The 13,838-nt window shown below is 42.3% G+C and overlaps 2 protein-coding genes across 4 annotated transcripts; one reads left to right on the top strand and one right to left on the bottom strand.

Moving 5' to 3' along the window:
• Positions 1-197: 197 nt before the first annotated feature.
• ilf2 (interleukin enhancer binding factor 2) lies at positions 198-8,354 on the top strand. The gene is made up of 15 exons (XM_034545068.1): positions 198-346; positions 855-914; positions 1,881-1,923; positions 2,641-2,745; positions 2,838-2,915; positions 3,262-3,364; positions 4,019-4,084; positions 4,240-4,356; positions 5,466-5,544; positions 5,659-5,746; positions 5,915-5,976; positions 6,070-6,184; positions 6,287-6,377; positions 6,968-7,134; positions 8,173-8,354. Exons 1-14 carry the CDS (start codon positions 342-344, stop codon positions 7,123-7,125), a joined length of 1,170 nt encoding a protein of 389 aa, XP_034400959.1. The 5' UTR covers positions 198-341; the 3' UTR covers positions 7,126-7,134; positions 8,173-8,354.
• A 493-nt stretch (positions 8,355-8,847) lies between these two features.
• pex11b (peroxisomal biogenesis factor 11 beta) lies at positions 8,848-12,670 on the bottom strand. Of its 3 annotated transcripts, none has more exons than XM_034545070.1 (5): positions 12,544-12,653; positions 12,314-12,420; positions 11,935-12,050; positions 11,654-11,855; positions 10,315-11,280 (listed from the first exon to the last, which is right to left on the bottom strand). In XM_034545070.1, the coding sequence occupies exons 1-5, from the start codon at positions 12,559-12,561 to the stop codon at positions 10,902-10,904; spliced, it is 822 nt and encodes a 273-aa protein (XP_034400961.1). In that variant the 5' UTR covers positions 12,562-12,653; the 3' UTR covers positions 10,315-10,901. The 3 variants fall into 3 exon arrangements, with proteins under 3 accessions (XP_034400962.1, XP_034400961.1, XP_034400960.1); XM_034545069.1 differs by having other exon boundaries at positions 12,541-12,644; XM_034545071.1 differs by having other exon boundaries at positions 8,848-11,280; positions 12,314-12,670.
• Positions 12,671-13,838: the final 1,168 nt, after the last annotated feature.

Here is a 13,838-nt window from a genome sequence, read left to right as displayed (position 1 = left end):
AGAGACCCATAATAAAGACTGTATTGGAAACAAAGGGATTATGAACATGGATTTAATATATAATTGCATTAAGAAGCACTGGGAATTACGTTCTTAAACACATTATCACTTGTCTCAAAGATACTGGACTGATGGAAAGAATATCAGCGAATGACTTCTTATTGCAACAGTAGGTGGCGATAATGCTCCATCTCGTTGTAATTCACTATTAGCACCGAAGAAGAAGAAGCCGTAGCTTCAGTAGCTTCAGTAGCATCATCAGTTGGAGCCGCAGCAGCACAAAGAGACAGTTTATAGTTCTCCTAGGATTTCCGCATTCTATTATCAAAACGTCGTACGCAATGAGGTAATTACATTTCGTTTAGTTTTACAGTATTTTACAACCAACGCGTTGACCGTAATCGCTATTCGTTACCCTAGCTAACGTGACGCTAGCAGCGTGCATTGTTTGCATATTAGCTAACATGCTAGAGGAACGTTAGCCATGTTCTACGCGTTGTGTATCACTGCGGGCCATTACCTCACAGCGTGTTCATGGGTTAGCTCATTCCTGAGCTACTGGAGACTTATTATGTTTGACAGAGGCAACGTTAAGGTACATTCCATGACTTGACAGCGGGCTGACGGCAGCTACAACAGCCTCGCCAAGAAGCTAAATGAATGAATGAAATGCATACCGATGTGGATGGGAAAGAAGCAGTCGATACATTAGGTTAGCGACATGAGACCGATTCACGCTGTGGGATGAAGTAGTGCCCCGATGAGTTGCCACGGAATCAGTACTCTGAACAATAGCTTTGATTTGCAAATGTGAGCAATCCCGACGTATCGCTGTGTTTTATGCTTGTGTCCAGAGGGGACCGCGGCCGGGGACGGGGAGGCCGCTTCGGCTCCCGTGGAGGTCTGGTCCAGGGGTAAGTTCACCCGCTTTAATGTATGAACATCTGAAAGGCGTCATGGGGGATTGTGTATAGAATTCCATTTAAAACGCATTGCTAAACCAGTTGACTACCTCCAGGAGCCTGTCCCGTCTACCGCAGCAGCCCTGCATCTACAGGGTTTCTTGTGAAAACAAATGTCCTTCCTGAAACAATAAAGACTGTCCAAAATGATAAACTCTGCCATATCCCATATCACATGTTGTGCACTTAAGTAAATAAATACAGACTCCACTGCTAATTCTATACCATAACTTCTGAGGCAGGGCAGTGCACACTATGTTAGGCCTCTTGTTTGACTGATGAAACACTCAGACAATATAGTCTTCCATTTCTTTGAACAAAACAAGATTTCATAATACACTTTTAACCACCGGCAGCAAACATTCACAAAGCTGATGGTGATGAAGTTCCATTATTGGCATAATTGTAAATATTATCACAAGTAACTTAAAGACTGCCTAGGTAAATATTTAAAGTTATTTCTACAGCAGTCAGTTTGTGTAAACAAACCAGTCAAAGTTGCTCTGTCCATCTTTATTTCTGCATGGAGGCTCATGCTGGGATCTTCAGGGTTTCAGATTTATTTCAATAAAAAAAGTTTGTTCTCTCCAAATATTTATCCTATACAATACAATGATTTGCTTGCTAACACAATATAAGGAAGGAACAAAGAAGTGTCTGAATTCATGATTTATTGTCTGCCATACTTGCATAATACACAAGTATTATGAACATATGGAAACTTGAGTACTCTAAATGAAACCAAATCGTGTCAATATTGATATGTTGTGACAATAATGACACCAGCTTTTAACCATATCACCTACCACTACTTTGGTGTGCAATAATACCTCATTCAACTTGATGTCTCACATTATTTACATCAGATATTCTTTTTATGGCCACTGGTTGACTGTTCTTTTCTACATTCATGTTTAGGTACCGACCATTTGTCCCACACATCCCATTTGATTTTTATGTGGTGAGTAAAAAATAAATTGTAATAGGGGGTGGGTCTTTGGTGTAGTCAGAAGTGTACTCTGATGCACCTGTAGTCACATCCAACAGTGATGCCACAGGGTCCTGTACACCTGTAACTTTATTACAGGAAGATAAGATGTTTTTTAGAGGGTGTTATTTTCTTGCCACCATGCTCCAAAGAAATCGGGCGCAGCATTTTACCCCTACTCCTGGGTCCATACAATCCACATTTTCGAGCTGTCTGCAAGGCACCAGCGAGACTCTCGGTTCTGGAATGTTCACAGGTGGCACTCAAACCCTGGTCTGTGCGTTTTACCTCTATCTGGGGATTCTGTCCTGTCGTTCAAAAACTGTTCATTTCAGTACATCTCTCCAACACAATACATGTCTTTCACGTGACGTGAACACTCTAAACATTCTTTATGATAATCAAACTTGTTTAGATGTTTTAAACTGAAAATCTGGCCATATCTTACACATCGTAACTTTTTTACATTAGGTCCTTATGCAAGCTGTGTGACTTCTGTTCAAGAGACCAGGTTCCTCTGATGAAACGTGAACACGTGATTTAATATATGAGAGTGTTGGAACATAGTTGGATGAACCAGATTGCCAAACTGTTCAGTTAGTTTCTGATGGAAACGTATCCGTATGGTAGGGAACGGCAGAACAGAATGTGTCAGTGTGAGTACTGAAGTAGGCTGTTGTCTTTTGCAAGTGTGAGATGGCCTTTCCCAGAGTGAAGCCTGCACCTGATGAGACGGCTTTCAGTGAGTGTCTGCTGAAAAGAAACCAGGACCTGAGCCCCACACCTGCAGAACAGGTGAGTCCATCAACCTATGCTGACGAGACCAATCACGCTTCATGCAGTGTTTGTTCCAGAACTGATGTGTATTGGTTTCTTCCCGCATTTAGTCCTCCATCTTGTCTCTGGTCACAAAGATCAACAATGTCATTGACAACCTGATTGTTGCACCAGGAAACTTTGAAGTGGTGAGTCCTTTTTCTTTCACTGCACCATATAACACCTAGACTCTGAAGAGCACATTATTGGAGCTCAGTGTATTCAGACATGTTTAATAGAACAGAGTTTAATAATGTATCAATGTGATCTAAATGAATAACTATACAGCCTTGCATGGCTAAACATATTGAATGTGACATTAAGCATGTAAAAATAACATTGTTCAGTGCAAGTATTTACAGATTAGACGGTTGTATGTTTGGACAAATATTTTCAAAATGTAGTTAATGGATGTGGAGCCTCCAGAGACTGAACTGGGTAATGATGTTAGCACACATTACATGTTAATAATGTTGTACCTGTGTTTCCTCATAGCAAATTGAAGAAGTGCGTCAGGTGGGCTCTTACAAGAAGGGCACCATGACGACGGGACACAATGTGGCTGACCTGGTTGTAATTCTCAAGATCCTCCCTACATGTGGGTGATTAGTAGCAATTAATGTCAGATTATCAATGTAATAATCCAAAGAAATTTTAAAAGAAATCTGCTGGTAATTTACTTATTGGTTTCTACGTTTTTAAGGCTTTTGGCTGTGACTTAGATGATGTCATATAGTAGTGGCAGTTAGGAGACTATTCATAGTCTGGCAACATAATCTGGTTGTGTTCAGAGCCTCAGATTCAGAACGCTCCACGTGTTTCCATATGACAAGGATGCATCGTTCTTAGACCTGAGTTGCGTCTATTTACGTGCAATGGGTTTTTCGGCTAGGACCATGTCAAAATGTACTGATGTATAATGGCATGCCAATACTAGGACTGGGTTTCAGTACTAGTGCTGATACAATAGCTGAGATTAACAAAAGCAGCCAAAGTGTAACTAAAAGTTGAGACCAAATCCAACCAGACATTTGACTCCAGCTTTGGGGACTTGACAATGTTGTACCCCGTTTAGATCAGTAGGAAAAAAAGTATTGAATACATAACCTCATTGCTAAAGAAACAGTCCCTGTGGATTGGAACAGCCTTTGTCGCATTGCCTGTTAGAAGTGTTTGGATCTTGCTTTTCTTTATTTGGAGCCATTTGTGATTTCATCTTTGATTTGTTTGATGATGAGTTTTTCTTTCACAGTGGAAGCAGTCGCTGCTCTTGGCAACAAAGTAGTGGAGACCCTTCGAACACAGGACCCTACTGAAGGTATACTCAACGAGGGCCTGTTTGGATCCATAGATGTGCGCTTTTAACGTTTTTATATGATAAATTCAGTGTACTAGCCCAAGCCAATATTCTGTACTGTAACATTGCTGATGTACTGTCTGTGTGACGGGCATCTGTGTATCTGCTGCTTTCAGTGCTGTCCATGCTGACCAATGAGACGGGCTTTGAGATAAGTTCCGCTGACGCCACTGTCAAGATCCTCATCACCACCGTCCCGCCCAACCTGCGCAAGCTGGACCCTGAGCTGCACTGTAAGAGCATACACGTGTCACAACAAACACAAATATATATTCAGAATTTAACCCCGTAGCTCAGAACACACCCACCCAGCATGAGCCAAGTCTAGTCGGGGCCCTCATCTACCGTAATTTCTCTGTCTGTAAACAAGTTGTGAAAAGATATATATATATATATATATATATATATTTTTTATTTTTTTTATTTTTATTTTTTATTTTATTTTATTTATATGAACTTCCCTTTTGGATCATTATGTGCTATTTAAATAGAAGAATAGTCTGCTCCCTCGTATTGATGGTTGAACCCACTAGCTGCAGGTTTCTTGTTATGGTTCCAAGTACTGAAGGTACTGTTACCCTCTTGGATTTGCTTCATGTATTCAATGTGTTTCTGCCTTCACAGTAACTTGAGCTCAGAAACTGAAGAGAAACTATATTATCTGACCTAATTGTTGCGCTATAAGGGGTCATTTTACATTTTGGTCAATAACTTATGAACTGGGGAAGACCCAGAACACGCTGGAGGGATTAGATCTCCCAGCTGGCCTGGGAACGCCTCGGGACCCCCCAGAATGAGCTAAACATGTCGCGGGTGAGAGAAGCCTGGGTCGGCCTACTGCCACCGCCACCCGTTCCCAGATAAGCAGAAGATAATATATATTATTGGAGGATTACTCATTAGTTTCGCCCACTTGGTTTCTCTAAAGAACTTTTCAGATTGTTTACACACCTGATTTAATACTCACCAGATTTCACACATGGTTTGTGTCCAAAAGTTTTTATTTTTCATTTTGGTTCTGATACGTCGTTCCATGTTGCCACAATGTAAAATTAAATTTGAGGATAGGGCAAGTTTGACTTGAAGTATCATAATCCAATTGGTGCTCATATTGGCAGACTAGCTCTTTGTTTTGCTACAGAATCTTCGGACATTCGGCTCAGGTGCTCCACACACTCTAAGCGTGCTGCGCTTCTGCAACAGATGTCTAAATTTACAAGACCTCGAGTTTTATTCATAAGTCAGCCTGTAAAAAGCTACGATGCTTACTATGAACTAAATGTGCCTGGTTCAAATCCAGATGGCGATCCGAGGGTTGATTGTTTTCTTCTTTTTTCTTCAGTGGACATCAAGGTGCTGCAGAGTGCTCTTGCTGCCATCCGCCACGCCCGCTGGTTTGAGGAGAATGCCTCTCAGTCAACGTGAGGAAGTCTCCTTCAGCTCATTAGGCCTGCTGTTCTTCATGGTGCATAGGCATCACCACACAATACCATTGCATGCATTTATTGAATTATTTGATGTTTTATAATCTTCAGGGTCAAAGTGCTGATTCGCCTCCTGAAAGACCTGAGGCTGCGCTTCCCAGGTTTTGAACCCCTCACTCCCTGGATCCTGGACCTGCTGGTAAGACCACAAGTCTGCTGCTTAACGCCATACGTTTGACCCAACAATACTGCCTGATGTCAAACATCAAACGCATGTACAGCTCAAGTCTTGAGTGGTATACTGGGAAGGTGTTTTAGTGGGCATGTGTCCTCACCAGTGATGAGGTCATATGTCGTTGTGTTCCAGGGCCACTCTGCAGTGATGAACAACCCGTCCAGGCAGCCCCTGTCCCTGAATGTGGCCTATAGGTGGGTTTCTGCTCCCTTCAGCTTCAATCTGGACCCAGTCACTATAGAGGGGACATGGTTTTGAGATTTGTGTTTGCCTCCTGTGTTTGGAAGGCGCTGCTTGCAGATGCTGGCTGCTGGTCTCTTTCTGCCCGGCTCTGTGGGCATCACTGACCCGTGCGAGAGTGGAAACTTCAGAGTGCACACAGTCATGACTCTGGAGCAACAGGTAGGTCTGACGGCAGCTGCTTGGAGAGCTTCTTCTATCTTAATACTCAAAGTGACAGAGGTGTGTGTGTATATGTATGTGTGTGTGTGTGTGTGTGTGTAGGACATGGTGTGTTTCACAGCTCAGACTCTGGTGAGGGTGCTCTCTCACGGAGGTTACAGGAAGGTCCTTGGTCTGGAGGGAGACGCCAGCTGTAAGAACATTTTGTTGTCTTCCTGTTTACAAACTCATCACCACAATGTCATGAGAGCATTATTGTGATCATTTTAATGATTCCGAAAAAAAGCTAAACATTATAAATAGTGAAAATACAACTAAGCAGCACGGGTTAAAAGCACAGAAGATGCAACGGTGATGTTGGCATTAAGTTTGCCTGCAACCCTTTTGTGGTGTTGGCAGACAAAGTTAACTCATTAATATGCATTATCACACAGGATCATAAAGTATCTGCATAACAGAGTCATGTGTTTTCCATCCAAAGCCATCAGTCTGCAGCTCCCATCAGCTGTCGCATTAAACACACAGCACACATCATCTCACTTTTCCTCACTTTATCCTCTGATCTGTAGTTTTGCAGAAACGTGTACTTTGCATTGAAATCATTATTTTACTCTACAATGGTGTGAAATAATTGCTATTCTATTCATCCGAAGCTAATATGGGACCCTCAGCAGTCCGAGTTAGCAATTCAAATAGAAAATATATAAATGAATATGGCCACTAGACTGCCCTGTGATTCTCCAAATGAATAAATGATTTTGTGTTTTGTGTCTGTTGTTGCAGACTTGGCAACTGAGATGTCCACATGGGACGGTGTGATTGTCACTCCATCAGAGAAGGCCTATGAGAAACCTCCAGAGAGAAAGGAAGAGGAAGATGAAGCTCTGGAGGAGGGAGGAGATGGAGATGTAGAGGATGAGAGCATGGAGACCCAGGAATGAGGACTTAAGGTTTGAGCATCTCCACATTCTACCACCATCACTACTTTAGCAATTCAGATATTTTCAGGCATCATCACCCAGAAGTGTGGTTCACTTGTGATTCAAGCAGATCCGGGGAGTCCTTCGAGGAGTTTTTGGATAATATGCACCGGTTGATTGGCCACAGGTTGTCTGTGACCGGAGTGTCTCATCTCATGTTGTGCTTATCAAATTAAAGCTGCATGCAGCGATGACGGGCCCTCGCACCTTTTGTGTACGGCTTACGTGGCTGTGAATGTCTGCGACTTTCGGAAAGCGCGTCCACGAGTTAGACTTTTTTTTTTCCTCCATAGAGGAGTTTTATATAATTTGATAACGTTTTACTGCTCAGGTCTCAATCATACTGCCCGACTCAATCGGGTTTAATTTCTAGGATGAGTTTGTTATGGAAATATTTGTTTACGTTAAGGGATGCCATGTGGACATATGCTACACATTTGGTGAGGCATAGGCCAAGTGATTTGGAAGTTGTCTTGGATGTGTTACGCTACTACGCCCCCTAGACGTTCATTGGTCCGTATCTTTTAAACGAATTGAGATGTCAACCAACTTTAAAAATCTTTCGAATACATTGAACCAATAAGCATCCACATGAAATGTTGTAAGAATCTGACCCAGATTTGGCAAAAAGTAGTTTTTTTTACAAAGTTCAAAATGGCGTAACATCTAATTAGGCGCATTTTAATGCCATTTACTTTTTTGTAGAGCAGACCCCATGTCATGGGCGGCAAAAAGCTTGGGCTTTCAAACTCTAGGGGGTGCTACAGACACTTCTTTATACCCAAATGCAAGCCCTAAAATATCGAATTTGATATGCATGTCAAATTTAACACATTTTGGTGTATGATAAAGCCCCCAAAAATGTTTTTATTGCTAAAGACTAATAATAATTCCTAGAAATACAATAGGTCCCTCTCAGACGTTGTCGGTGCTCCGGCCCTAATGAACGTAGGCAGGTTCAAGTAAACTGAGTAACTGGTTCACTTACACTTGCTCTGCTCCTTCCAGTCAACAAGCCACTTTGAAGAAAGCCTCTCAGCCGGGCCACCGTGTACCTGAACAGAAACAGCAGCAGGGGACATATTCCACCTGAAGGAAGGCCTCTGCTCCAGACTTGTCCGGTTTTATTTTAGTTTTTACTTCCTCGTTGTAATAGTAACATCCTGAATTAAACCTTTGTTTTTTATTTAGCTTGAGTCTTGTTCTTGAAAGCAGATATTGTCGAGTCAGTGCTGAAAGTAGATCAAACCGCCCAGCACTCTAATGCTCTTTAATGTCAGCAGCAATGGAGTGTACAGTTTGACATCACAACATACCGTACATGTTTACTGCTGAAGTGATATTAGTTTTATTTAACAAACTGCCATTCAGTCCAGTCAGCATGGTAACATAATAGTGATGTCAGGAGGGAACAAAATGGATGGGGATTGATGGGCCAAATGCAAATATGCTTTTCCCATTAATCTACCTCTTATTGGTTGGTACTTGTTTGAGCTGCACGACTAAAAAAGTATATATACAATTGTATTTTTTTTTAGGTTTGCTTTTCATTGCTTTTCAAATAGTGAGCCTCATGCAATTTATTGTATTCACAGCGCTTCACTTTTTCCACATTATGCCATATTCCAACTGTTTCCCTCAATTCTACATAATACCCCATAATGACAAGTGATAAGAAGCTTGTTGAATTTTTGCAAATGTATTCAAAAGAAGGGAAATATAACACGTACATAAGTATTGTATGAGTTCAAAGAATCTCGAGCTACCTGGTGCTTGGAAGAAGCTCCGAAGCCAGAGATATATAATCATTATTTAATCATAACAAACAAGAGTCATCTGTATACATACAGTCCCGGCCCAAACGCGCTCACGTGATTTCGCTTCCACAGTCTACCGACGTAGGCAGCAGGTTGTCTGGCGTCACCACGTAAGAGACCAAATTCACGTCTTACAATTAGTTTTATTCGCAGTCCATTCGCTGAGCTAAGCTCCCATTGGTTAGTGGAGGTATTCATGTAAATACCTTTCAGAGACACAGCATGCTACGCTGACCAGAGAATAAGACATGAGGTTCACACCTGAAGGTTAGTTCCATTGGTTAGTGGAGGTATTCATGTAAATACCTTTCAGAGACACAGCATGCTACGCTGACCAGAGAATAAGACATGAGGTTCACACCTGAAGGTTAGTTCCATTGGTTAGTGGAGGTATTCATGTAAATACCTTTCAGAGACACAGCATGCTGCTGACCAGAGAATAAGACATGAGGTTCACACCTGAGGGTTAGTTCCATTGGCCACTTCAAAGAATGCCTCAAATCGATAATCTGACGGGGTCAAAGCTCACACTTCCGGTCAAGGACAGGAAGTTCCCCTTCAGAATAAAACCCTATTATCCTGCCTTCAGAATAAAAGCAACATCTCAGGTTTTAATCGGCATCCCTTTAACTATTGTCTAAACAATAAAACATCCATTCATTCCCATGCATCATTCAATTAATCATTACATTTGTCATTAACAAACAGAATAATAAAACAGTGATCCTCTCTTATGCTTCATAATACATTCCTCAGAATATTCCTCAAATTAATTATCATATCTTTCTTTATGTATTAATTTAAAACATAACCTCTCTTATCTACATGTGCAAGTGTATATAAAATCCACTACAACTCAACAGTGTTCACGGCCTTTGCTCAATACTTTGTTACAGCCTCAGATCTTTTTGAGTACAACGCTACAAGCTTGGCACACCTAATCTATGTTAATGCAGAACTCTCAGAGCAACGGTGGAGCTCTGTCGGAATGACCATCGGGTTCCTGGTCACCTCGTCTCCCCGATCGCCGGGCGGACAAATGTAGGAAGTCTGGGTGGTTCCAAACTTCTTCCATTTGTGGATGATGGAGGTCGCTGTGCTTATTGGGACCTTCATGCTGCAGAATACAATCCTGTCTCGGAGGTCTACAGACAATTCCTCGGACATCATGGCTTGGTTTGTGCTCTGACATGCACGGTCCACTGTGGGACCTCATATAGACCAGTGTGTGTGCCTTTACAAATGTCCAGTCAACTGAATTTACCACAGGTGGACTCTGGAGAAACAGGTCAGTGGAAGAGGCTGAATCCTTATGTTAATTAAAAAGAAAACGTTGCACTTAAATCATTGTTGTATTGTGGAGGCAAAAACATTGTAACAATTTTGGAATAAGGCTGTATCGGGACAGAAAAAAAAAAATGAAGCACTGTAAATATTGTTGACACCCGTAAATGCAGCATGATGGATGCATTGGAAATGTTGGCACATCATCAACAAGCACCTTGATTTCTTTTTCTTTTCTCTTGCTGGATGCGAGTCGGTAGCTGATAACCAGTAACTTTGTGTTGAGATTGAGTGGACAAATGATAACCGATCCAGCTTAGTGGTCCCCTCTCGTGTGCCACTAAGATGACTTAGTATTCTGAGATCTACACTTGCAGGACTGATGTGTGGATGACGGCGATCTTTATGCTACACTGCTGGGTCACAACTTGTCTTCCATCTGAAGCTTTGATCGGTTCAAACATGCAGGTCTAATCTGCTGCGAGCAGATAATTAGTGAAAGCAGTATGTAATGCAGAGTGGAAAAACCTGCAGAACACCAGCAGCTGCTGTCTGTACAGAACAATATGTGTGCTAGCCCTGTTAGATTCTCAACTTAGTCCGCCTTGTGGGTCCATCTCCACTTTGGATCTGGGTTCATGGCTTGAGTTTGAGCCAGGGGTGGACTATGGTGAAGATGGAGAGGACAGATGAGGCCATGCCACAGGTCCCGACAAAACCTGGACCTGTAGGGTAAATCCCTAGCCGATCTAAGGGGATGAAGATATCACAAACGTTCTTCGCCAGGTCCAACAGCAGTGGCGGGTTGCTGTACAGCACCGTCCCCAGCAGGTGAAGCTGTCTGCGAATCCATGCTGCAGTGGAGGGGGCGGACAGGTGGTCAGCTGACAGGGTGGTGCTGGGGTCGGGAGAGTGTGGGGATTTGGAGGCTCTGTAACGCCCCTCACACTCAACTAGTAGGTGGAGCTCGTACAAATCTCGAGTCAGGTTGAGGATCAGAGCAAAGAGGTAGTACCTGCAGATAGAAACCAAACAGTAGTTGTACGTCATACGATCATGATTTAGAAATGACGATGTTTTAAACTCTGATTTGATTTCTTTGAATGCTTTAAAAATCAATTTTAAGCAAAGATTTAAGAGTCTGGTGCCATTTTAAATTGAAAACAAAATCACATGGTCACAGATCAGATTTCTGCAGCTCAGATCGATTTATGATATTCTGTATTTTCAGCAAGTATGATAAAGACGGTATCAAACTTATTCCATATTGTATAATTTCGTGTTGAACCAGCCTCAGTAAATGTTTTGAATACAAAGACGGTTACCGATTCTTTGTGTTTTGAAAATGTGTTTGTTATTAAAACATACACAACAAAAAGGCAACTCACCTAAAAGACCGCTGACTCCATTTGTGCTGGTCCAGTTTGGAGATGAGGCCCGTCTTCCCAGCCCACAGGACATTGTCACAGACGAAATACATGGCTCTGTTGAGGTGGCTGATGGTCAGGCACAGCCTCAGCACGCTGTCGGACAGGTGGATGGCCCTCTTGGCCGCCTGCAGCGCCTCAACAGAGTTCCCCAGACGCAGCACTGTGGGACACAAATGCACATCAGCCCCGAGCCTTCCGTGCTGGTCCGGGAGAACAACTCCACGCGCTGCGTCACTCACACTTTCTCGTCATGCTCATGTGCGCTTCCAGCTGACTGACAGTCTTGTGAAGTTCAGCCGTGGCTCCGCCCTTCTGTAGAGTGTAGCCCAGCAGAGTGCAGGCATACTGAGCAGCCCTGAGTCACAACACAAATAAATAGTAAAGCATTATGTGTTAAAAAAGAAAAGAAAAAAGAAGTATGGTCGTTAGTACAGACATGTACGACCACGTGTGGTGTAATTTCGTGACATATTTGTATGTCTGCATAACAGCACGGACAACCAGACTAGCCACGGGCTGATTATTATGCTAACAGCGATGTAGCGTTAGCTAGCTAGTGAGTACTGAAAGTAAACATGAACATTTGTAGCTAACCTAACACACACGTTGGAACATTACCTAATGACTCTCTCCTTGGCTTGGCTCTGGGCGTTAAACCGAACCCAAGAGTCCATGCTGGCGGGTTCTTCTTGGCCTGTAACCGCTGCTAGCAGCTTACTTACCTGCTAATGTCAGAAACTCGTGAGCTGCTAATAGTTAGCAACTAGCTAGACTCTACTGACGGTAGTCAAAAGCAATATTTTGAGTAAAGCTTTAAACTCAGTAGAGCTTTACTATATATTTACCACCTCGCTTTCTTCACACATGTGAATCTGTGATTGACAGACGAACTGGAAAAAAGTTGCTCAATGGCGAGTGGCGCATGAAGCGAAGTAAGTTCGACTTCCGAGTATAGAACTACCGAAGCCCTGAAGGGACATGTGTATAGAGACGAAGTCCCGCCCCTTCCAATGGACCACTGTATGGAACCCTAGTGGACCATATTGCAGATAAATGTAAGGTAGTCAATGGCAAGAAACAAATCCCTTTTTGATCCCGTTTGAATTGTGCCATAAATTACACATATGATGTATAAAATAATGTTGCACGTCAAGAAAGTCACACTTGGTTTTAAATCTCTTGACATATAAGAGTGAACAGTTCAAGATGAAATGCCACGCCTGGAAATTTGACAAAATCCAGCAGCAGCAGGGGTTATAAAGAACTTCAGGTCAAATCATTTACTGAAGTAGTTACATCCTGTTAGATCCGATGTGAAGGCTACTTGTAGTTTGCAAACCATATTTTGTATAGTTTGTATGTATCTGCATTGAGTCATATCATTTAGTCCTCTGCCATGTATAGGTTTTTGTCATTGTTGCTGGTTCTAATAAGTCCTGTATAAATAACCTGCATTACTATTATTATCAATAGCACTAATAATAGCAGAATAAAGAAAAAGTATGACTCATAATAATAACAGTAGCAGTGGATATAATGAAATATTAATGATAATATAAGCAGTAACAGAAATGTGACTAATAATAGTATTGGCACAGGACCACGGTCCATGGAAACCTGCGAGGGAGAAAGCACTGCCGTGGTTTTTGCAGTTGGTGGAGAGGAACTCCGGCGCCTGGCTCCTCAACCTGTGGCCGCCTCCATCACTTCCCACGTGTGCATTACATCAGAGCAAGTCGGGATCAAATCTTACACAAATCTAACCGCATCTCTGTTTAAGATTAAAGATGCACAACTTATTAAAAACACATCAATCTAACCGGCATGTATCACCAGTGATCGATTCTGCGCAGGTCTGGCTCATCCCAATTGAGCCTAATAATATTATTATATTCGTCTCTCGCTGAACCTATGATGCTAGTTTGTTTCGTATACTGGGATGTAGTCACATGAACATCAGCTTGTGCTTGTACTTTCACTTCCTGGCTGATAAAAAGATTTTCTGGACGAAACAGCAGGTAAGATGACGTTACATCTGTGCCTGGAACATAGCTAAGTCAGCTAGTAAGCCTCGCTAATTGATGTACATTGCATAGTGCATACTTGACATACTGTCATACTGTGGCTCAGTGGTGAGCAGGGT

Source organism: Cyclopterus lumpus, chromosome 11 (genome assembly GCF_009769545.1).
Source record: "Cyclopterus lumpus isolate fCycLum1 chromosome 11, fCycLum1.pri, whole genome shotgun sequence".
NCBI lineage: Eukaryota > Metazoa > Chordata > Actinopteri > Perciformes > Cyclopteridae > Cyclopterus > Cyclopterus lumpus.
The sequence above is the reverse complement of the archived record's forward strand: the minus strand, read 5'-3'. Positions and strand labels throughout refer to the sequence as shown.

What these genes read in the sequence shown, in the direction of transcription:
- ilf2 (XM_034545068.1), top strand. An exon ending in TCCCATTTGATTTTTATGTG is followed by an intron (nt 1,924 to 2,640) that starts GTGAGTAAAAAA and finishes GTCTTTTGCAAG; the next exon opens with TGTGAGATGGCCTTTCCCAG. An exon ending in CCTGGATCCTGGACCTGCTG is followed by an intron (nt 5,747 to 5,914) that starts GTAAGACCACAA and finishes GTTGTGTTCCAG; the next exon opens with GGCCACTCTGCAGTGATGAA.
- pex11b (XM_034545069.1), bottom strand. Translation starts at nt 12,561, where the DNA reads ATGTGTGAAGAAAGCGAGGTG. An exon ending in GCCAAGGAGAGAGTCATTAG is followed by an intron (nt 12,051 to 12,313) that starts GTAATGTTCCAA and finishes GTTGTGACTCAG; the next exon opens with GGCTGCTCAGTATGCCTGCA. An exon ending in CATGAGCATGACGAGAAAGT is followed by an intron (nt 11,856 to 11,934) that starts GTGAGTGACGCA and finishes TGTGTCCCACAG; the next exon opens with TGCTGCGTCTGGGGAACTCT.